Raw genomic sequence first — 23,161 nt, 5'->3', positions numbered from 1 at the left:
CCCACTGACAATTATGTCATTTTCTGTGGCGCTCTCTTACGTTTCACCCTTTTTACCAGCAGCCTTTTTATTTAATAAAAATTAAGCTCTGCGGTTGAATTTTAATATTGCATTTCAGTCTCATCGGCTCCGGGTTTCACGCAGAGACAGAAATAAAAAAGCAACGATGCTCATTAATAGTCTACGACCTGCGCTGTGGGTAATCCTCGCGGTAGCTGATTTGTTAGCCCTGTTGCCGAGGTGAGATCTTGTTAGCTTTGGCCTCGGCTTTATTTTAAGGGATCACAGCAGTTTGGTAACCTTAATCACCCGGTCCATATCCAGGCTGTCTGGGAAGACAGAAGAAAACCTGATGCCCTTTGCTGCTCCTTTTGTCACTGTACGCTCGGTTGTACATGAGAAAAAGGGGCACAAGCGATGTGTAACTAAAGGAAAACAGAATTGCCACGCCACGGTTGAGTTATGGGGGGGGGGGGTTCAGAAATAGACACTCAGTTTGACGTGTGCTGCAGCGAGGATCTCCTGTTCTAAGCAGCCCCACTGTTTCAGTGTTTACTCTCCGACTTGTGTGTAGCCGGCTTATTAAGATGGCCTAAATGTCCGACTGTCAGTTTCGGAAAACAGAACTGTCAGATACGGCACGCTGAAATCTCACATCCGGGAGGATGATTGGGGGGGTGGGGGCTTTCACAAGCAATTCCAAACAAACACTTCTGAAACAGAGGCTTATGTTTCCCCCGAGGGCGAAGTTATCACCGCTCTCCCAGCATTCCTGGCTGCGCCAAGCTTCCTGGATCCTCGCGGCGTCTGGTGAGCTCGAGCACCGAATCACCGTCGTGCAGCTCCGTAAATTGAAATAATAATCCATCCTTATAAAGGGGGTGACATAACCTCGAGGATTATTGTGTGACGGGAGCTCCGCTTTCAGAGACCCAACATATTCGGTAAACATGTGAGACAGTTGGAAACGCTCGGAAAGTTCTTGGAAGACCAACAAAAGAGGTTTTCTCATCAAATCTGAGGGGAAAAGTCTTAAAACGTGGATGTAGTGAGGAAGGTGACCACTCGTACGGCATTTTCATGGTTAAGGAACCAGACGTGTCGCCTCAGGCCCCATGTTGCATCAGCAGTGGCGGACCTGCTTGACAGAGGTGGCAGCAGCCGTGGGGGGGTTCATAAATACAGGAGGCGGGCTGACGTGGGCTGTGTGACAGGGTCGGGGCGGTCCTACTGTAATGGGTGTTAAAGGTCATAGCCCCCCCCCCCCCCCCCCCCCACACACACACACACACACCTCAGAGGAGCCTCTGTTTAGCAGCTGCACGGTGCCAGAAGACAGACCGATGAGTAGGAAAGGAAACATTTACAGGGATAAAGCAGCTTGTTTGATGACCCCCCCCCCCCCCCCCCCCCCCCACACACACACACACACACACGCACACACTCGTCTCCCAGTGTTCAGAATGAGAGCAGTGATTTATCAGGTTCTTAGAATGTTTGAAGATGGGAAGAGGAGAGACGAAAGAAGAAAGGGAGGAGCGGGACATTCAAATGAATTCAATCGGATAACTTAAAAATGAATCAATAACCGGACAATTATGTCACCATAGCAACCAGAGCAAAACAGGTTGCAAGGCGTTTAAATCCGTCGCCATCTGTGGTGATCTGAGTGGATTTTGCTGGTGCGGTGTTTAAAAAGCCTCCATTTTAGCGGCACTCACGCTTGACCACCCTGGAGTTCTTCCTCCTGCTCTCTCCTCCGCCCGAGCTGCCGCAGCCGTCCTCGTCGTCGCAGTCGCCGCTGTACTGCCCCTCCGCGTCCCCACTTCCTGTTTCGATCTGGTCCAAAGATCCCAGTTTGGGAATGGATTTGCCCTGCAACAGCTAGCGGTGAAAGACAGGGAAATTAGTTTTCCATCACGCGCAGAGATAAGCGTGTCGATTTAATCTGAAAACTGACAGTAAACATCGACAGCAGCCCCGACACCTGTAAACCAAACACTACAGAAATAAAATCGTGGCTGCGGAGATCTGCAGTGGCTCATTGTGCAGCTCAACTTCCTGCTGCGTTGCTGTGCAGCAGAATCTTAAAGACTCGATACTGAGGGGAACGGTTACGCTAATTGGCTCATTGAAATTCACGATGCATCGCTGGAAACAAGAGAGGCTGCTTTGTGTTGATCAGAAAGGCAGTGTCTATGTTAATTAGTTACTGTTGTGGTTCAGCGCATGGGAGCAAAAGTGTCAGGGTTGCTGCCATGGCTGAGCCGGGACAGATCCGCACCGCTAATTAGCCTGTCTGGAGTTTGTGCTCCTCAGTGACGACAGCTCAGAAGACGGAGAGAACTGAGGAATGTTTTTTTATGCGTGTGTGTGTGTGTGTGATTACCATAATTAACTGCCGTTTAGTCAGAAAACCTAACCAAATGTTTAATGAATCGTGTGGAATAATGAGTTTCTGCCACACCTGAGATTAGCCGGCTCAGGTAGCTCGAGCTGATATTTGAGCTTTAAAATTAGAAAAGCGTTCCAGAACTTTCAGTTCCAGGCACAGAACCTTGTTAAGGGATATTGTTAAACATGCACATTTAGCTATATTTAGTCTATTCGCAGGAGGAGACATGCTGAGGGCAAACATTCCATCAGAGGATCTGTCGATACCAGAAAGAACTGCGGTGAAAATGACTGAAAACCCGCCTGTTGTTATCCACACTGACCTCCCTGCTTCATTCAGGACGAGTCCAGATTAAAAACCAGCCAGGGGAGGCACCTTTGGGGGGGCCTCTGAGAGGACGTCTTATAGGCCAAGACTGCACGGCTGCATAGTTAGCAGGAGAAACCCCAGCACACGCGCTCACAACAGCCATAATCTAATCCTCTCAGACTGGCGCGCCAATTAGGAGCCCACGTGTAGGGAGCTAGCTTAGCTTAAACACCAAATCACAAAAGGAGAAAATTGGATTTAACATATTCACTGAAATCTTACAGGCATCAGTCACGTCACACTAATACAGCTATTATCAACAAGCCGGCAAATCAGATTTCCTCTGCTTGATTTAGTCCAATTAGCTGACTGTTATGTGCTCTTTATCGGTATCTAAACCCATTTGCTTTGTCCGTTTTCTTAATTTGACTTTATTGGAAGCAATTAGTCGAAGAAATAAAGAAAACATTGGTCGCATCACTACTGTTTAGCCCTTTACTCCAGTCACTCTCGTATTAAAATCATTTTCTTTTCATGCCTTATTGTTCCAACATAAACACCATTCAAGGACTCTTGCTATTCCACATTCGCCGTGTTACTGAAATAATTACAATTCAGAGCTTAAGCATCACCAGCGCGAGGGGAAATGGGCCATAAATTCCCTGTATGACACGAGGAGGCACGTTTACACCCGCAGGCGCCACAGATAACCGTCGATCCAGCAGGTCATGCAAATCCACATTATAATGAGGGGGGGGGGGGGGTGAAATCATTAAGAACCAAACTAATAATTACATCAACTGGCGTGATGTCACTGGGCAGAGGAGCAGCAGGAGTTCTTTGTCTCATAGATGAAAATAAGCTTCCTCAAGGAGACAATAAGCGTTGCCAAGGGAACCAAGGTCTGGCTATACTTTACAACACTATGACCTATACTAGCTTAACGGACGCTATACCAAGACGGGGAGAAAGAACCCTGGCAGCGCTAGCCTCAGACGTCAGCAGAACTCCTACGGCTCTGTGGTATCTTCATCACCGTCGGCGTGAGGGAAGCCCAAAGCGTCGTCAAGGACGCCAGCTGTCCAGCCCACGCACCGTTCTCACCGCTGCCTTCTGGAAAACGTTCATTCCATCACAAGCGCTAGCCCGTTTCAGGGACGGCTGCGTCCCACAGGTCGTCGGAATGATGAATTCATTCACACAAACAGGCACACGCGGGCATTTAGATACTGTATTTCTGAAGATTTCAATGTTTGTCTTCTACGTGAAGGACGTATCGCTTTAGCCAGTCAGAGGAGGGAAGTGTCAGGCTGACACACTCCTCTCCCATCTCACTCCCCGGAGCGCTGACAGGGTGTTTATCCAGGACCGAGTCCGAGAGCAAGAGGTCAGCAGAGAAATTAGAATAGAATTTAAATTTGAAAACAAAATCTGACCGCTGCCCCCTGAGGTGGACGGTTTTTTTATTTATTGCCAGAAAACCTCATAAAGAGGCCAAAAGCAGTTCTGTTGTATTTCTTTAGTTCTCGTCTGAAATTTGATTTGGAATTTTCCGTCTGGTCCACTCCGCCCAGTGCAGATCGGCTGCCATCAAATATAGATTCACAACCTCGACCTGCTTCTCGGGGGCGGGAAAAGTTGCTGCAGCACCGCCGCTGGTGAGGAGAGTGGCCATGAGTTAGCTCCAGCGGAGCATCGGTCACGGCTCGGCCATTTGAATAATAATTCATTAAATTATATATTGCAGCCTTGTTTCCTCTTTTCTAATGCTTAAGTCGTTTTAACTACTTAAATCCAGCCAGACTTTGGCAAATATCCTCATGTGTGGATGTTGGTATTTGAACTGTGAACATTGGGGGCATGTTTGCTTGTTTCTGATCCTTTTTTAAGCAATTACACACAAAACTTTTGGCAACTTGAAGCCTCGTGTGCCCAATATGCAAAAGAGTTATTGGCTGAAAAGGAAATTTCGTGAAGAAATGACCATTTTTTTGCCGTTGTCTTCCAATTAACGATGAAGTCGTCCTTTCGCAGGCACAGAGCGTCTGATTTTTCGAATTAATGCAAGCAGCTCAATTTGTATGTCAAACTCATGAGAGTTGCTGTGTTTAACGTCTCCAGAGAGCCGAGCTGCCTCTGCTTCTCCGCCGGGGTGCTATTTGAATGTTACGCATATGTTATTCACATTTAGGAGTCGCAGAAACAGAATATATTTTCGCGTTAATCTATTGGGCTAAGTGGAGTCAGAGCATGAATAATTCACCATGTAAAAAAAAAAAAGTGCAGGTCAACGAACACGTCGATGGCTGGTAAATAATTCAGGCGGCAGACCGGGGGAGGAGCCGGGCGCTCCGGGGTTTTGATTGAGAGACACGGGGACGGGGCCTACTTATAGATTCTTAACCACATCGAGATGAGAGGACAGGCAGAGGTGGAGAGCAGCCGACAAATAATTCATTGGAACTGCTGATGAAGAGCACCACGATGAAATCTCCACTCTGTGCGCTCGGATTGCACGATGAGTTTGTCAACAGCCGCGCTGCTGCGCTACGCTTCCAGGCGGGACAGCGATGATGTCTTTATATCCCATCCTAGGGAAACGGGAGCGTTTTGCACGGCGTTGTTGATCAAGGTCGCAGCTGAATTAATGTAAACACCGGATTTATGGAGCACAAAATGCCTTGAAGTGGTGAAGAGGTGGACACAGGAACTGTAGCATCGTGTGGTGGACACAGGAACTGTAGCATTGTGGGGTGGACACAGGAACTGTAGCATCGTGTGGTGGACACAGGAACTGTAGCATCGTGGGGTGGACACAGGAACTGTCGCATCGTGTGGTGGACACAGGAACTGTCGCATCGTGGGGTGGACACAGGAACTGTAGCATCGTGGGGTGGACACAGGAACTGTAGCATCGTGGGGTGGACACAAGAACTGTAGCATCGTGGGGTGGAAACAGGAACTGTCGCATCGTGTGGTGGACACAAGAACTGTAGCATCGTGGGGTGGAAACAGGAACTGTCGCATCGTGTGGTGGACACAAGAACTGTAGCATCGTGGGGTGGAAACAGGAACTGTCGCATCGTGTGGTGGACACAGGAACTGTAGCATCGTGGGGTGGACACAGGAACTGTCGCATCGTGTGGTGGACACAGGAACTGTAGCATCGTGGGGTGGACACAGGAACTGTAGCATCGTGGGGTGGACACAGGAACTGTAGCATCGTGTGGTGGACACAGGAACTGTAGCATCGTGGGGTGGACACAGGAACTGTCGCATCGTGGGGTGGACACAGGAACTGTAGCATCGTGGGGTGGAAACAGGAACTGTAGCATCGTGTGGTGGACACAGGAACTGTAGCATCGTGTGGTGGACACAGGAACTGTAGCATCGTGGGGTGGACACAGGAACTGTAGCATCGTGGGGTGGACACAAGAACTGTAGCATCGTGGGGTGGAAACAGGAACTGTCGCATCGTGTGGTGGACACAAGAACTAAACAATGCAATGAATGCAGCTCTGAGGAAACGCAAATCAGAAACCCTCTCACTCACACACACACACACACACGCACACACACACACATCCTAACAGAACATTAACGCTGTAGCGGTTTGCAATCATCACTTTTAAATGTAGGTTTTGCTCACAACAGCCGCACAGTGAAACCATCAGGAGGTTGAACACCTGACAGGATGATGCAGCTCCTTATCGAGGGGAAGATGATTAAAATAATACTTTTCTCCACAAACACTGAGGCCTTTCTGAACAAAATTCCTCCTAAGCATTTTTCCTTTTGCCCGTAACCACTTTACCGTAGCGTCCTCTGGAGAGACGCGTACGCGACGGTGAACCTGATCGCCTGGATGGATTCAGACTTCGTTACACTTTCCAAATCTCTTTTGCGTCCTCAAGTGGAAATGACCACGATAGATGAATCTGGGAGGATGCACGATGCAAATGAAACAGCAAAACAAGGCTCAACAGTTCCATGGCACAGTGGGGCATCATTTAACTCCACAACACTGCAGAGGTTTTGCTGATTGAATCCCAATAATCCTCCCAGCAACTCTTGCACCCGTCTCAGGATCCCTTCCAAGCGCTACTGAATTTGTTTAAATCTATTCGGGCTGAGGAAATTTTGGAATGACATTAAAATTCCTGGGAAACTGGCAAGAGATCCTGGTTAACAGCATGTATTGATAAAATGAAGGAAAGTTCCTCGCCGTCTCTCCTTTCCCTGCTCCGCCAGACTCGGTTGGTTTTTCGCGCGACAGATTTGCCTCTGATGGTTCAAGAAAACTGATAATGAACTGCGGTCTAAATCACAAGTGCCTGCGTCCCGTTTCATCTCTGTTCGCAGTCCTGCTCGAGCGTCTTTATCTGGCAGAACAGGAAGTGAAGGAAATTGAAAAGACACCATGGAGCCTTTTCCACCAACATTTCCTGGAACCTTCATTAGCAGGAATTTATTTCCAAGGCTAAAACAAATCCTGGTGATCTGAGTGTTGCTCCTCCTGCTCCTGCTCCTCCCCACAACATGGCAGGTGAACGCTGATTTCCCTGATTTCTGTGGAATTCCAACAATCCTAGACCTCAACTGGACACTTTTTTAGGGAAACTTTGGGGTTAAGGGAAGACTAAATCCTGTGTGAACATTTTTTTTTAAATTTCTGGTAAAAATCTAGAGTTCCTGCAGTGGAAAAGGAGGAAGAGAGCGAAGAAAAATGTGACATTTAATAAAAGCTCTAAGATCCCAGTCAAATGCTGGATCCAGTGATGGAAGAGATATTCGAGAAGATTCTTTTTGTTTTTCCGAAATCAGAGATTTAAGTAAGTAAAAGAAAGTAATAATAAATAAAAAGAAGCACATCTTCCCTTCACAAAACACTATGTTTATTTTTAAAAGCACGACTATTTCTCTCTCCTCACACTCGTGTGATTCATCTCACACCTTTTGACTTTGATTCTCAGGGGGTTGGTGTCTCAACATCACAAGTGCCATGAAACAGAACTTTAATCCAGCAAAGAACAAAAGTAGAACCAAATAGCAAAGTGTCAGATGTAAAAGGAGGTGATGACTGAGCTCTGAAACTGTTACCCAGCAGATTTATGTGTTCTGACAACCCACAGATGGTGTGAATTAGTCAGGGAAGGGGTGCCAGCATGAGGTCAAGAGGGGCGACCTGGCCTTCAGCCTTGCACCGGGGACACCAGCGGGACTCACATGCGAAGCGGCTGCAGCACCGGAGCGCAGCAGCCCACAGGCTGCCGTCGCAGCTGTTATACGAGCGAAAAAAGCCCCGTAAACAGCTTTAATCTCATCATCCTGAGACACAAACAGCTCTGAAAGGAGTCGGAGCGGCACAAAGGTGCATAAAGGCATTGTGGGTGATAGAAAAGCTTCACTGATCTCGACAAAGCAGAGAAAGAGATGATTGTAAATGTGAGGAGATGCCAGCCGGATCAAACGTGCCCCCAAATGTGTGATGATTGATTTTCATCCCCTCGCTGCGTGAGGTGTTTCTGCATTTGAGACTAGTTTTCTATCAGCAAGTGTTTACTGGCCATGTGGAAAGGTGATGGAAAGAGGGATGAGAGAGAGAGAGACGGGTTAAGATGCAGGCGCTCACCTGGTTGATGTGCTTAAGCTTGTCGATGATCTGGTTCACCACTGGATCCACGCCCTTCACTTTGACCTCCGGGTTGGTGCTCTGGGCTTTGATGCCGCTGCCCACCACACGAAGCGTGTAGCTGTGGTCAGAAGGAGGACGACAGGGTTCATCACTCATGGTTACTTTATTTTGCCATTAAACACACTCCTGCTTCTACTGAGGTCTGGTTCACTCTCCCACAGGCTATATTCTCTGAAAGCAGTGTGTTTACAGCACAAGATACGCATATAGAGACGTTCCTCTTTCCACACAATCGCATCCATAATTAATCATCCCCATCCAGCACTTTATCAGCAATTTAGCGGCGCATCAGACTTCCTGTCTCTGAATTAGAGATAAAATACAGAGAATTGAAGTAATTTCCTGCATCTTCTCATACACACCACTCAAAAAAAAAAATTTTTACAACATTTTAAACAACAACAACGCAGCAAACCATGAGGAAACAACAGGCAGTGGTAATGTTGTGTCATCCACATACAGCATTCCTGTCATTTTACCTCAGCGTTACCCTAAATTTGAGCGTCCTCGGGTGAAAAAAGAGCGCGAGGATCCGAGAAATATTTGTCGCGTCGTAAAAAGCAAACTTTGCTCTCCCGCTGAACACGCTCTCATCTTTTATCCCCCGTCCTCTGGACCAAGAACACTAAAAATGATCAACATGCTGAACTCACACAAAGGTGAATGCACACTCCATTTGCAGACACACCCCGGGGTTAAACTGGGGTCTGCGAGGAAACATGCGTCACCTGTTCGACTCCCTCGAACCGGGCGGCGCTGCTGAGGCCGCAAGCTTAAATAAGCTCCATACTTTTATTACGGGGTCTTAAATAAAAGCGGCCGGTGGCTTCAGTTATGATTTCTGGCTTAATATTTCAACGCGTGGCATTAATCGATGTTTTAAAGCAATTTGCTGCTGTTGTACAGCAGCTGGGTAACAGGCGGCAGCTCACCTCAAGGACTCCTGGGTCCTTGGTTTCGCTGCAGTCCGTCAGCCGTAATGACTCCGACCGTGGCGGCGCCGACCGAATACATTTCGCTAACAGCTCAATCGCTAACACGTCGTTTATTAAACAGGATCAAGGTGAAGTAAGTCATTGTTGAAATATCTACAAAATGCCTGCTGGGCCATTCTGCAGCTCTGAAAACAACATTAACTGTCTGCTGCCTCAAAGGTCTAATTTATGGGAGACGAGATGTGATCACCAGGAATGTCTGTTTAGACGGCTTCATCGGACTGAAACGGACCATTTTCCTAATTGTTTTATGAGCTGTACGATCTGCCAGCACTGATATGTAAGAAGCACGCCGGCGGTACAGATGACGGCGGCTGGGTGCGCGTCCAGTGACTCGGGTATTTGCCGCTGCTGATTAAGCTTTTTGAAATCAAGGAAAAGCTGCATGGCCCGACTGCACCTTCTCCCCGTGCTGTTTTCCCCTAGCAGCCCGTAAACATACGAATGAGGCTGAACTGGTTCATTTGTGCAGCTGTGGAAGTGTTCTGCAGCAGCACAGGGCCATTAAAACCCTGTGAGGTGAGCAGCCGTGGCAGGAGGCAGCCTGCCCCCCCCCCCACCACAACTGCTCAATGGGGCCAAAGTGGTCATATTACACTGGTGCTCAGCGGCATAATCACACTTTCACTCATCCCTTTGCTAACAAATTACAATACCACATTGTCATGAATCGGCTCCAGCTGCCGTGAGGTAAACAGATGTGTAGCTCCCGCTAGATTAAGACACCGAGTGCATCCTTTAACCAAGGGCAGCGCGAGTGAGCTCCTGCATGAAATTAATTATTTCACCTTCCCCTTTAATGAAGACACCAGTAAAGCATGTCGGCAGGTTCCTGGGCTCCCTGCTGTGAAGCCACGGCAGCCACGGGCTAATGTGTAGGTGTTACATCTCATCTGACCGTAATCCTGGACCGTGACCCCGCTGCCACTGGTCCAGGGGCCAAACATACCCACCAAGATGGAGATAAGGGGCTCTGAGGGAGATACATAAACACACCCCCTCAAAACTATAATGTAAAGAGCAGATTAAGGGAGGCTATAGTGATTTATAATCCTTTCCATTTCCCTCTTTCTGCGCCGTATGATTAAGAGCAGATTGAAGAGATTACATCAGAACCATCTGGGCTCATCCCCATAAAAATATGGATGATTACGTGTGTGTAAAACAGAACAGGTTATCACATTAAAGCAGACAGACATGCAAGAATTTAGCGGGATCCTGTGGGAAATTTGTTGTGTAATCTGACTGGGAACCACACACACACACACACACACACACACAGGAGAAAAACAGTGTGTTTCACTGGACTGTTGGAGTCTAAAACCGAAAACATATACAATTTTATAACGTGCTTTAGGGCCTGAAATGGGATGCAAAGAAACGCTAAATCTGCTGCTTAAAAGGCAGCGCTGACAAAGAGAAGCAAACAATATTTTGACATATACTGAAAGTAAAAAGCATCCAGAAAAAGGAGGGTATCACGCCGCTGAAGGATTGCTTCTGTCTCTGCCGACCAGCGGCAGGATCTCATCATCCATATCCCTCTCACCAGAGGGATGCTTGGTTTGCATCTCATCTCTGCTCGGGCTGCTTTTCAGCCCCCAGATTGAAAAGTTCAATCATTTTATTCTTGCCTCCTCCTCCTCGTGGTATCTCATTCGGCTATATTTGTGTCTGAGTGTGAGCCCCTCACACGTGGCGCACGGGATTCAGAGGCCTTCTCTTCCTTCCTCCCATGAAAAGGGACAGAGGACGACTGGTGTCAAAGTAATCCACGCTGCTGCGCCTCCCCCCTGGAGACGCCTCCCTTCCAGTCTACGCTCGTGCAAAAAAAAATAAAAAATAAAAACAGACTGTGATGCTTCTGATGCCTTCTGTTTCAAAGATCTTTGTCTGATGCATCTTTGTTTCATTTGTCTTTCATCTGGGCCTGGAAACAGAGAGCGGCGGGCAAAAATAGGCAGAACTTTGAATGTGGTACAGCTCTCTGCACCTCATGAGAGGTTTTTACCAACCATGTGATGCGACCACAGACACGGATAAACGCAGGATGCTGCAAAGCTGTGCCAAAATGAGCTTTTAATTGAAGCTCAGAAACTTGGGAACGTCTCCCAAGTCGCTGCTTGCTAAATGGATTAGCTGCCAAAACAATGTAATGAAAGGAGCATCGGCGCGGTCGGGTACGGGACAGGTGTGGGTACTGAACCCGAAATCACACAATCTTCATCCGCAAGATCTTTGTGGTGCAATTTTTCTGGTGTTTAAATCAAACCACATCGTGTTACAGAGGCCAGAAAAAGCAGGAGCTGCAGCAGATACCAGCGTTCAGTCAGGCCTCAAAACCCTTTTTGACAGGGAAAAATGCAGATTTGGTATTTAAACCACAGTCATCTGCTGAGTAATTAACAAAATAATTATTAACAAAATAATTACTATCAATTAAAATTCAAAGACGGAACTCTGGTGTCAACACAAGAGCACAAATGAAGCGTTTTGAAACCTAAATTATGAAGTCCACAAAGGTTCCCCGAAGGTTGTCGGTGCATCTCCTGCGTTTGAGATGATAATCACAACCTGCAGCGTTCTAATTACTAGGCTGCCATCTGTCTTTCAACACTGAATTCATGTGTGTAATTGAAGTGATGAAGTGATGTTTTTTAAGTGTCTTTCTGCCTCACTGCAGCCATTAACAGCAGTATTGTGCATTTAGTTATTTACGGGTGACACCCTGAGCATTTTTAAGGATATAAAGACGACGTGAGAAGGTGTAAAAGGCAAGAATGCCGATTAAATGAAGACACACACATTTTCCAGAGGCTTTCCAGGGGAACTAGTTGGACGCTGCACTGTCACGGAGTAAGAAACAAAGTGAATCTGCAGTTTTCAGGCCAAAAACTAAACACATCAAGTTGTCGCCGAGGCAACAGAAAGTCCTCTTGGCTCAGAAATGAGCTAATGTCTCAGAAAAAGGACAGAAAATACCTCAGGCGGGGCAGTAAAACATGTGCAGTTTAATGTGTGAAATAAACAGAGAGAGCTGCCTTTAAACAAACATTTGTTTAAGGCAGAGACACGATGGAGCGAAATCTGCTGCAACCCAATTAAATAATACATGAGATGGACAGAACGCATGCGTTCAATAGATGCCTTTAGCGCTTCCAATTTTATTAGAGGGAAAATTCCAAATCAGAGAAAATAACAAGGAGAACATAGCCTAGTTTTGTTATTTCCACAAAGGATTATTATAATGAGGATTAAAAGGTTCGCTGGTGTGCCTTTACTGGGGGCTGTGGAAAAGAACAAGAGGACACTGGTGCCTGTGGCAAAGACTCAGCCCCAAACAGCATGACAGGGGTATTTGTTCCCATTAAAACCAGTGTCTTCAAGCTCTATTGACTCACGCTGGGGAAAAGCAGCAGAACTAGCCAGACAGAGCTGTCAGAGCACGGTGGCGGCAGCCGGTAACTCGTTCTCTGGCTGTTCTTGTGTGTCAGAATTCAGGGGGTGAAACTTTCAGGTGGCTGGAGTCAGTGGCAGCCTCCAGGGTTCGTACCATCGCGGCTCAGACTTCTGCGGGCTGGGAATTAATCCGCCTTCCACGATGCGCAATGTTGGTCATCACAGGACTTCTTTGTGCCGTGTTTTTCACACTTTTTGATGAGGTTTTGACATCTAAGTCAGAGGGTAAATTACGTAAACCAGCTTTCTTTAGCGCATAATAGCATTAGCAAGCTCAAATATTCAGCCGAGCCTCGCTAGCACTTCTGCAGAATGAGCTCTCTATGCTGGGTGAATGCCACCTCTGCAATAAAATAGTTTGTGATGAATTCCACGGTGTGATATTCTTAGCCCGTGGAAGCGTTTAGGAACAAGAGCCACAGAGAAGAAGACCACGAAAAAGCACAGAGCGAGGTCACCGACTGCTGAGGGGCACGGTGCCTTCAAATGGCCACCGCTCTGCTGATTCCACGGCTGAAGAGTTCAAAACTTCCACTGGCATTAATGTGGGGGCAAACTCTGCAGCGGGAGCTTCATGGAATGGGTTTTCATGGTCGAGCAGCTGTGCACTAGCGTTACATCGTCAAGTCCAATGCCAAAGCAACGGCTAAAGTGTGTCGCTGGAAATAACTGGAGTAACGACATTTGGGACAATCCTGTGCTGCCAATTTTGTGGCCACCGTTTGGGGAGGGCCCTTCTCTGTTCTACTGTGGTTTGATGGCATCTGTGCTAGAACCTGCAACCTCAATCCCATCGAGCACCTTCAGGATGAACTGGAGCAGCAGGATTTCTCTCCAGAATGTTGTGGAACATCTTTCAAGAACAGTGGAAGTTGCGAAAAGGGCGACCAACTCCACCACAATCCCCGGTAGAAAGGTCAGGTGTCCAAATACTTACTGTATGTCCATATGGTTTTTCAGATTCCAGTGCTGAGTGGTTACAGCCACCATATGTTCTCAGGTTAAATCCTTCAAACTGGATCTTTATTGCTTCATGTGGCTTCTTTAGGATTCTGCTCAGCGTTGTTAGTAAAGTCTTGACGTCTTAAATAGGACAGTAATTGTGTTTACTTATTCATCTACTTTGTAACTGTGGTTGCTTCAGGAGACACGTTCTTTAATTTTCACAGGGCCCAAAGCTTTGCCTGCACAACAGGAGCCGAACGGGAGCTGCAGACGGTAAGTTTAGACTGCAGGAGGCAGATTCAGAATCTGTTTGTTTCACCGTTAAGGTTATTATGAGCAGCGGAGTGCCACTGGCAACACCGCCGCTAACAGGTGGTGATATGAAAATCGGCTGACGGGCTTGAATAATTGCATTTCAAATGGTGCGAGGGTGGCGGGGAGGACGGTACCAACCTTCATGTTGAATAAGCTCTAACTGCAGCAGATCACAGGGATAACTGCGGCCTCAGACTCGACGTGATGGCGGCAGCGAAACGCAGATGAATCCGAATCAAAGCGTGCTCTCAACACGGTGACATTAGGTTTTTATAAAAAAGCTGGCAGCATATGGCAGCTGGCCTCCGTTAGCAATGATGACCAGAATGACACCTATTTGCCAATCACACACATGCATTAGCGGGGTTATAAAAACATGTTAAACTGCGCCGCGTCTGCAAGATGCTGCCTGTTAATGTCAAATAGATCAGAATTCCTGAAACAGCGATGAGATTTTTATAACACCTCTTCAATATTTCAGTTTTATGGACTGTAATAAGAACAAAAGCAAAAAAAAGATGTCCTCATAAAGGCAGATGGTCACCAAAAGAGGGACTTTTTAAAAAGAAGTTAATGTCACATAATGGCAATAACTTCCTGGATTAAACAGATGTGTTAGGAGCAGAGGAGACCATAAAAGTCTCATCTGCGCTGAACGATATCACACCAAAGCTCCATGCTTTTTTTTTTTTAGCACAAGAACACTGTATCTTTTCATCCATCTGAAAGTGGGATTGAATTGCAGAGAACAAATTAATATCAGCTCTTCAGTTCTTGGTCTGAATCCAAGGCAGATTATCAAAACCCTCCCAATGATTAAAACATTTTTTTTTTCCTCCTGTGGCAAAAACTTAAGAGGCTTACTCATCCTTGCATCCTGGTACGTTCACAGACCGTCTGAAATTTTAACGCCTGATTCATGAAATCCGGAGAAGAAGAGGAACATTGTTGTGGTTATGTAAATCCGCCAAGAGAATAAGGAGCCTTCTTTAATTGTCAGGCTGCTCTCAGCCTTCGTTGGGAGGGTGTCAACCACTTAAGTCCTGACTTGACTTCCTCTCACAGCGAGTGCAAATAGGCTGTAATGAACCTTGAAGAAGAATGCTGCTATGCACACACTCTTGACATTTAAAGCGGGATATTAGCATGTAATTCAGCAGCGCTGCACGACCCCCTCCCCTTACAAACACGTGACTTGCAAAACTACAGCCAGCAGAAACAGGCGGCCGCCGCAGTCATTTAAAAGCCATCAGTCTGAGCCCTGAGAGATCTTTACACCTCTGTTCGGATCTGGATTAAAGAGAACTGAACCTCGGCCCCTCAGAAAAGAACAAGCTGGTTGTTGGCGTGGCTCCGTCGTTGATGACAACAGCGACCACCGTAGATAAAAACGCCAGATTTGATCAAAACACCCGATTTGCAGGTCATTTATTCGACGTGGTGTTTTTTGGGGATCAGCGTTGCTCCGCAGAGGCAAATTTTAAAAACTATTAAAGCACAGAGAAAGAAAACAGCAAACATAAGTTGTGCCAACTTCCCATTAAAAATACATGAGAGTTCCAGAGGCGCTCTGCAGCTGCCGGTGATCCGAGGCCCGGCGCCACGGAGTAAATCTGAGCAGGGTCACGTGTCCGGCAGAACTTTAGGGTAGGAGGCCTCAGTCTTGGGGAGGTTTCCCGAGCAAAAGTGAATCAATGATATGATTTATCGCTGTAATAAAAGATGCTCCACAGGCGACTCGGACGCCGTTCACACGTGAACGTTTTCACATTATGTTGTGGAACAGCTCCCCGTGCAGCTCGCCACGTATGGACGACCATCTCCGTGTACACAGACCACCAATGTGACACATGTCAGGCCTGTAGCTGGCGAAGAAAGAAACACGTATAAAAAGAAGCACGTGATGACAACCATGGTAACGGCGAGCAGCAGCAATGACGAGGTGGAGCTGCTTCTACGAGCGAGTGGAGAACTGCAAAACTTGGACGTGGATCGGGAGTCACGTGGTTCTTCTTCCACACCTACGTAGGCTACGACGACTCGTGCGAGCGCAGCCGCATCACACGCGCTCCGAATAGCGTTGCGTTTACACAGCGGCGGCGCTTGCGAAACCCTCCACCCTGGAGCCCGTTTTTTCATCGCTCCGGTTTTAGACGAGAACGGGCCCGAGCTTTTATCCTCACGCCTGTTTGTAACACAGCTGAAAGGAAGGCGGAGCCACAGCTGTTGCTCTGCAGCGAGGTTCTCTCAGGTGAGGCGGCTCTGCGGCTCTGCAGCAGTAAACAACACCGTGACAGAAGGGACCACACTACCAACAGTCTAATCACCCTGGTGAGGGTGTTGGAGGATATTTGCTCTCGGCGCCATTTTTCTTTTCACTCGGGGCAGCGGGAACTTAATGGGCCAAAGCAACAACAAAAAAAAAGGAAGAATCAAACAAGGAAAAAGAAAAGAAAGCTACTGCTGACAGAAGAGATCTCCAAAAATGTGAATGTGTGAATAACAGCCGCAAATGTAGAGGGACTTAAATCGCGTATCGACTAAATCTTTGGACCGACAATCATCACTCGAAGGCAGACAGGTGACAAACGAGGTGGCGGAGAAAAGACAGCGCAGGAGGACAGCGGCTGTAAATATCCGCGTAGTGTCGCATAGAAAGTAGTTTTCTAATTGGTTCGGAAAGATGGAAATGGCGACAAAACATAGATATTATCGATAATTAATAATAGTGGCTGTAGCACACAACACTGGTTTTACACTCTCAATGGTGAAACGTGTAGAGGTGGGAACTGGGAATAAATTGCACAATTGTCCATCAAAGATCTCCTTGGTCGCTTGAACTCACAAAATCAGCTGTCTGATCTCTGACAAGATACGGGGACGCATTTAAGGGTTAAAGGTCAACCCCGCTGACCAAAAGAATAAACTAAGACCTGCAACAAATGAGCAAATGGCCCTTTTACCCCAGGACCCCACAACAAGCGTGATTTTCTCCTCTCATTAAGTCTCATTAGGTGACGGGCAAGGTCAGTCTCAGCAACACTGATGTCTAATACAGCGACTCAGCCACCATCAGCGTTAGGAACAGTGTGAACAGCTGAAGTGTGTTTTATTTAGCAAAACAGCCCTTATAATAAAGGATTTATTCCACGGGCTGGAGCATAACTTCCTGATTTATCTCAAGCACTGTAGACTAGAACAACAAAGCCGCACGGCCGAGATAGGAGGAGATAAAGCGCAGCCGGGCTGCTTCTTGCATGTCATCGCGCCAATCTTTCTTGAGAGACAGTAAAATCGTCTCGGCCGAGTCAATTTTACAGCTGACTGATCACAGGCGGCAGAGCGCCTGCCTCCATTCCCTGATAGGCTTATCTGTGTTTATGTTTCCTCGCCGTATCTTACCACACCTCTGTCTATATGTCAAATCCCGGGGGAATCTCTCAAACAGCAACAACCTCCCCCTCCCCAGCTCCACCCCAATCACACCTTTTTGAGGCCAAATCCTAAATATCCCTTCCAGCAGTGAAAGTGTTCCGATTTGAAATTAAACAGGCGGCGAATGAGGGCCGCTCTCACGTGTTTGTTCTCAGTAAAGAGTGAGTTAGGCATCGGTTTGTTCATTTAGCACGAGGTACGAGGAGATATGAAAACGAGAGGGAGGTAATCATGCAGGAATCATCGCTTTCAACAAAAACATTCCTACCAGCTCACCAAGAAAATATTATTTGTTCTTTAGCGCAGAGAAACGGGCCTGATCCCCCATTAGACTGGAGCCGTGGAGTGATTCATCTTCCCGCTGTCAGCTTTGTCTGTGCAGTCAGAGAAGATTATCATAATTGATCTGAGCCAGATCGAGTTTACTTTAAGCAGCGAACAGTTCCTCTGGTTTACGAGCTTGGCAGGTCCATAAACGCAGCCTGCGCCTGGAGTGGAAGTCAGCAGGTGGGTTCATTCTTTTTATTTATTTAAATACAAACCGTCAAGAGGAAATCCGTCGAGCTTTTTTCATCATCTCCTTCCACCGTTACCCCCGTTTTGCCCTCACCTCTGGGCGAAGCGCTGCAGGGCCTTTCCTCGAAGAAGCCAATTTAAGTCTGTCACGAGCCTCCTCAGGAGCAAATACATTTAAACTGTGGCTTAACTGTTCACAAATGATGGAAGCCACGGTCGCTTGCTTCACTGCTCCTATTCCAGCGCAGATATGCAGACGAGTCACAAAAGCCGCCGATTTTAGCTCAAAAAGCTGGTTCCAAAAGGTCAAAAACGCCAGGTTACACGAGGGATAACAAACGCTAGAGGCTTGATTACGATGGGTTCTGGCACAGACGGACGAGCAGGCGATTACACACAGGAGAAACTAAAGCTAAATACACCAGCATTGGCGCCTACATAAAGAGCATGGCGGATAAATCTGATTAGCCACAACATTAAATCCATAAATCCAACACTGATTTGGTTGCTCTGACGCAGCCACGACTCCTCGGAATTGGATCTGCCACCGGCCGATCGCGGGGCAGGACAAAGGAATTCCTTGAATACTGGATTAGGTCAGGATTGCGAGGCACTGAATTCAACTGGCTGACCTGCATGTTGAGACAAAGCCAGGATTTGGCACTGAAAGGGCAACCGGTTCTCCGATTCAGCCAGGAAACCACGTAATTACAATAAAATAAAACAGCAAGTGGTGCTAATGCTGCGGATAAACACTTCTCCATTCCCTTGTATGAAATAACGTGCTAAAAAATGCAACTCCAATAAACTTTTTTGTGCAAATCTCTCCGTGATACAGATACTCAGAGAAAGGAGCCAGTGGGAATCCTGAATGCATGGTTTTGGGCGTTCCAGAGGCGGGGTAATAATTTATCTTATTTTACAAAAACAACAACAAAAAAGCATCCCTGCGTGCAATTTTGTAGAATGTCAGAGTGACGAATGGGGCACAAAGTGCATTTGGGTTTGCTTATCTTTGAGGCAGGATTCCGGGACGCGTGGCGAGGAGCGGCGCTAATCTTCACAACCTCTTCACACTTCTGCAGCTCGTGTCAAAGGCAGCGCCAGTCAGTTAGCCATTCATATGCTGCTACAGATGGTCCCATCCCTCCTCTTCAGCTCAGCTGCTGACATGATTCATGGAGCTCTGTGTCTTGATTTAGGGTCCCTTTCATATTTCTTCTTGCCAGCGGTACAGAAGCATTTCTCTGAGATATCCCTGAGGCAGCAACCCAGGTCTGCCTGGCCTGCTGCCTGCCAGAGACACACCAAGAGAACAGCTTGACAGGGCAAAAATGGACACACGCAGTCACACTTTCTTTCTTTTATCTTTTAGCTGTTAGCGTTTTAAGTGTCTTCCATATTGTAAATCATCCTTTAACCCTTTCTTAAGTAACACCCAGAATTGTATATTTTGTATTTGTGATGCTTTTGGGTTAAAAGAAAAAAATAAGCTCTGACCTCCGCGGATGTGAATTGAGTTCAGATAATCCACGTGCAGAAATGCATTAGAAATATCAGAAGGTTAAACGATCGAAACGAGAAAAAGGTCTGGAGAAGGAAAAGCTCTTTCAGACACTTTCAGACGGAGAGCCTTGAGCTTCGCCACAATGGCCGTCTGGACTGAACGCTTCAGTGGGCCTGAGTCACTCCATTCTGCACTCTCTTGATATTCTAAAGTGAGCCTTCAGCAGCAAATAAACAGGCTGTTCTGCATTTCCCCTGCCCTAATGAGTGGTTAGATAACCAGACCAGAGCATTAGCAGGCATTATTCAGACCAAGACTAGCTTAAAAGTTTGTCTTTTTGGATCAGCAGTCGTTTAGCCTGTTGTTAGCACTGTTGGCTAAAAGCAATAGCTTGACTGGAGTCTCTCCCGTTATTGCTACGTTTTAACAGCACCGTCAAACAAGATTTGAGGAAATTCCGAATCGCCAGTTCAAAACTTCCAGTTTTGCCAAATACCCCCGAGAACAGGTGAAGTTTGTGCTGTGACAATAACAGTTGTTTCATACTCCTTGATACTAGCCAGCCTGAATTGGTGATCAATTGAATTGTTGTTTTTTTAAATAAAAAGCGGAATAAGACGAAACCACAGCGGTGGCGGTCAGGTCCCACGACTCATCGGTCATCATTTTCCTGCAGATTTGTAGTTTAATAACAATCCTGCAGGTTTCCTCTCTCCCCAGGGTCGAAAATATTCTTCCAATTTAGAGTTTTCTGCTCCCAGCCTGCCCTGTCAGACGCAACTTTAACGAAAGACCGGCTGCAAGACTTCCTTATCTGCAGCGGTAAATTACTTCAGGATCAGATCCAGCCTGCCAACCAGCAGAAACTCCACTCAACGGACACAAGAGAGAGCAAAGAACGGAGCGAGAAGGGAAAAAACAGAGTGTCAACACATTAGAGGAGGAGGACTGCCTCGCCGAGACCCCCGTTTCAGCTGCTCTCAAAGGTCATCTGATGTTATCTAAAGATCATCTCCAGTCGCCGGTGCTCCCCTTTAACGCTACACTGTCAAACGCCTGTCAGTCACGGCTTTCATCACCTATACTTACAACACAGAGACTCCCTTTCCCCCAATATAATCAACCCCAGAGACCTGCGCTGGGTCTGGAGAAGGGGGAAAAACTCCAAACCCAATATCACCTGCTAGAGTCTCTCAAATATATCATTTTTTGTCTGATGGATCAAGGGGGGCAAAGAAACTGCTGATATTTATTTGTGATGGAAAGGAGAAAATAACACCGCGGCACGGTGCGGCGCCACCGCTCTGGGCTCCACCAGGAAGGCTGCTGGAAGATGGATCCAGCGACAAAAACTATTACAATGAAGAGACTTTTTAGAGCAAAAAATGCTTCTCGGAGAAACGGAAGGGACTTTTTTAGGAGACGGTCTTCAAAAAGAGCTCGTACAGCCATATAAAGATTGTATTTTTAATGTAACTAAAAATTTGAGCAGGTCTTGGGGCGTCGTTTGAGTTCAGCTCAGGTTCAGGTTGAAATCTATGATTAAACCGTGAGTCATCGGGACGAACGCCGCGGGACTCCAACGCTCGCCGAGGGGCCCCCACGCAGACACGCCTCGGCTTCCCTCGGCTCCAGAGTGCTGGAACGGAGCAGATGGTGGAACGTATGCGCAGCTCATGCATGTCATCATCACCTTCATTAGCTGAAGGTGACATATGACATCAGCCGCCCCGCCCGAAAGGAGCCGCCGCTTCACGTTTTCCTCCCTTTTTATTGCGACACCATTCAAGGTTGTTGACGGGTGTGTAAAAAATACCCTCCCAAACACACACACACCTTCCAAATCCTCCCAGTGTTAAGGTAAATAAGGGCTCCCAGCTGAGGACCAATGAGCAGGGGCCACTGAGAAGAGATGCATGTTTGCGTTGCCTTCCGCCGAGGACCCCCGCTCGTTTATCTCAGCTGTCAGGTAAAGGGCAGGCTCGGAGAAGGTGAAACTTTCCTTTTTTCTTCTTTTAAATAAGGCCATTTCAGTTTCCATAGAAACGGGGAGACAACATTAGAGGGCTAATGACAGGAGAGCAGATTGTGGTCTCGGGGCGTCCCACAGCGTGGCAGGTTGTTGCTGGGAACATTTGTGTTTCGCGTCAGAGAACTAAAAGAGATGAATTCTCAGGGAGCCTCCGGACCCGGGCCCTTTCACCGTGGGAGCTGAGATTAATGAGAGCATATTCACACCTCGCTTTCATCGCCGGTCAGGAGCTAAAAGGTGGGTTTCTGCTTCTGATGAGGCGCTGGGCCTTTTGTGGGTTTAAACTCAGATAACTTCTTTTTTCTGGCTTTTTGATAAAGGCAGAGCTGCAGTTAATATTTTAGATTTAAGTGGCTTTAACTTTGCAGCAGGGCGATGAATAATTAAACACTTCCCCTCCTCAAACTGTCAATATTCAAACTACCTACACATCCGGAATATTCTCCGGGCCAAATGTGCATGAAGCAGAAACAAATTGCACAGGTGATGAATACTTAATGACGACGACATTTTTCACTTTGTGGCAGTAAACGGGAGGCATGTTTAGTTAACAAATGAGTGGAAAATTAAAAGAACAGAAGGTAGCGCGCTAACTGTGGGGAAGCCTGGAGCCGGGGAGATAAACCCCAGCCGCGATGCGCAGATATGAAAGAGCGTTTGGTCCCGGCCAAACATCTGCCTGAGAGGAATTAGGCGTCTTCTGGAGCAGAACTCGACATGGATACGGCGCACGCGTCACGAAGTTAATGCGAAGCAGGGCATCCTTGATAAGGTGGCACGAGGTGGGGCGACATCCTCGGAGCTGCCACAGGAAAAGGCGCAGAATTCAATATGAGACGCTGGGCTTTTATTCCGTGTTCATTCAAACGCGATGAGCGGCTCAATAAAGGAGACAAATACCCCTGAGATCGCACCGCAGAGCCTCCGCTCGCAGAGGGACGCTAGCTCCCGCTTTATTGTAGATGTCCGCGACTGAAATAGCTCGATGGGACCGTCGAGTGTTCTGCAGCAGCCTCGTGGTGTTTACAGGAAAACAATACTGTCGTCCTTCAAAATGGCCGATTTTGAGGAAACGAAGAGATCAAGGTGGCGATTGGTGGGGGTGTCCCTGAAGCAATAGGAAATTTGCTAAATTTTCTGAAAAATAACGGTCATAACGGCGTCTGTTCAGAACAATCACGCTCAATTCCCAAATGAGATGGGGGGTAAAGAAGACACACATGAGAGGGACGTATGAACTCCATTTTGTCAGCCAGAAAGAGTTCTTGATTCGGCCACTCGGGATAGTGGTCAGGATGCGGCGCTCTGACCGAGCCGGGTGTCTAAACCCTGCCAGGATGTGAGGTCATGTCGGCGAGCAACTGGAGACGAGCAGCACCCAGACCTCAAGTGCTCCAGTGGTTTTGCGGTTATCTGCAGTGGGCAGCTGTCGCAACATGCAGGAGCTCTTCAAGAGCATCCCTCCTCTCCTCTCCCTCCTCTCCTCTCTCTCCTCGACTCTCCTCTCCCCTCACTCTCCACTCTCCTCTCCCCTCACTCTCCTCACTCTCCTCACTCT

The 23,161-nt window shown here is 47.3% G+C and overlaps 1 protein-coding gene across 2 annotated transcripts in view; it reads right to left on the bottom strand.

Moving 5' to 3' along the window:
• gpc5a (glypican 5a) overlaps nt 1–23,161 on the bottom strand; it is a 69,902-nt gene that overhangs the window by 23,631 nt on the left and 23,110 nt on the right. For both annotated transcript variants that reach the window (XM_029846180.1, XM_003969906.3), the window contains exons 7-8: nt 8,337–8,457; nt 1,722–1,884 (exon numbers count right to left, since the gene is read on the bottom strand). In XM_029846180.1, the coding sequence (XP_029702040.1) occupies nt 1,722–1,884; nt 8,337–8,457 (284 nt within the window). The remainder of the gene's footprint in view (nt 1–1,721; nt 1,885–8,336; nt 8,458–23,161) is intronic.

This window comes from Takifugu rubripes, chromosome 13, assembly GCF_901000725.2.
Source record: "Takifugu rubripes chromosome 13, fTakRub1.2, whole genome shotgun sequence".
In the NCBI taxonomy this organism is placed as follows: Eukaryota; Metazoa; Chordata; class Actinopteri; order Tetraodontiformes; family Tetraodontidae; genus Takifugu; species Takifugu rubripes.
The sequence above is the reverse complement of the archived record's forward strand: the minus strand, read 5'-3'. Positions and strand labels throughout refer to the sequence as shown.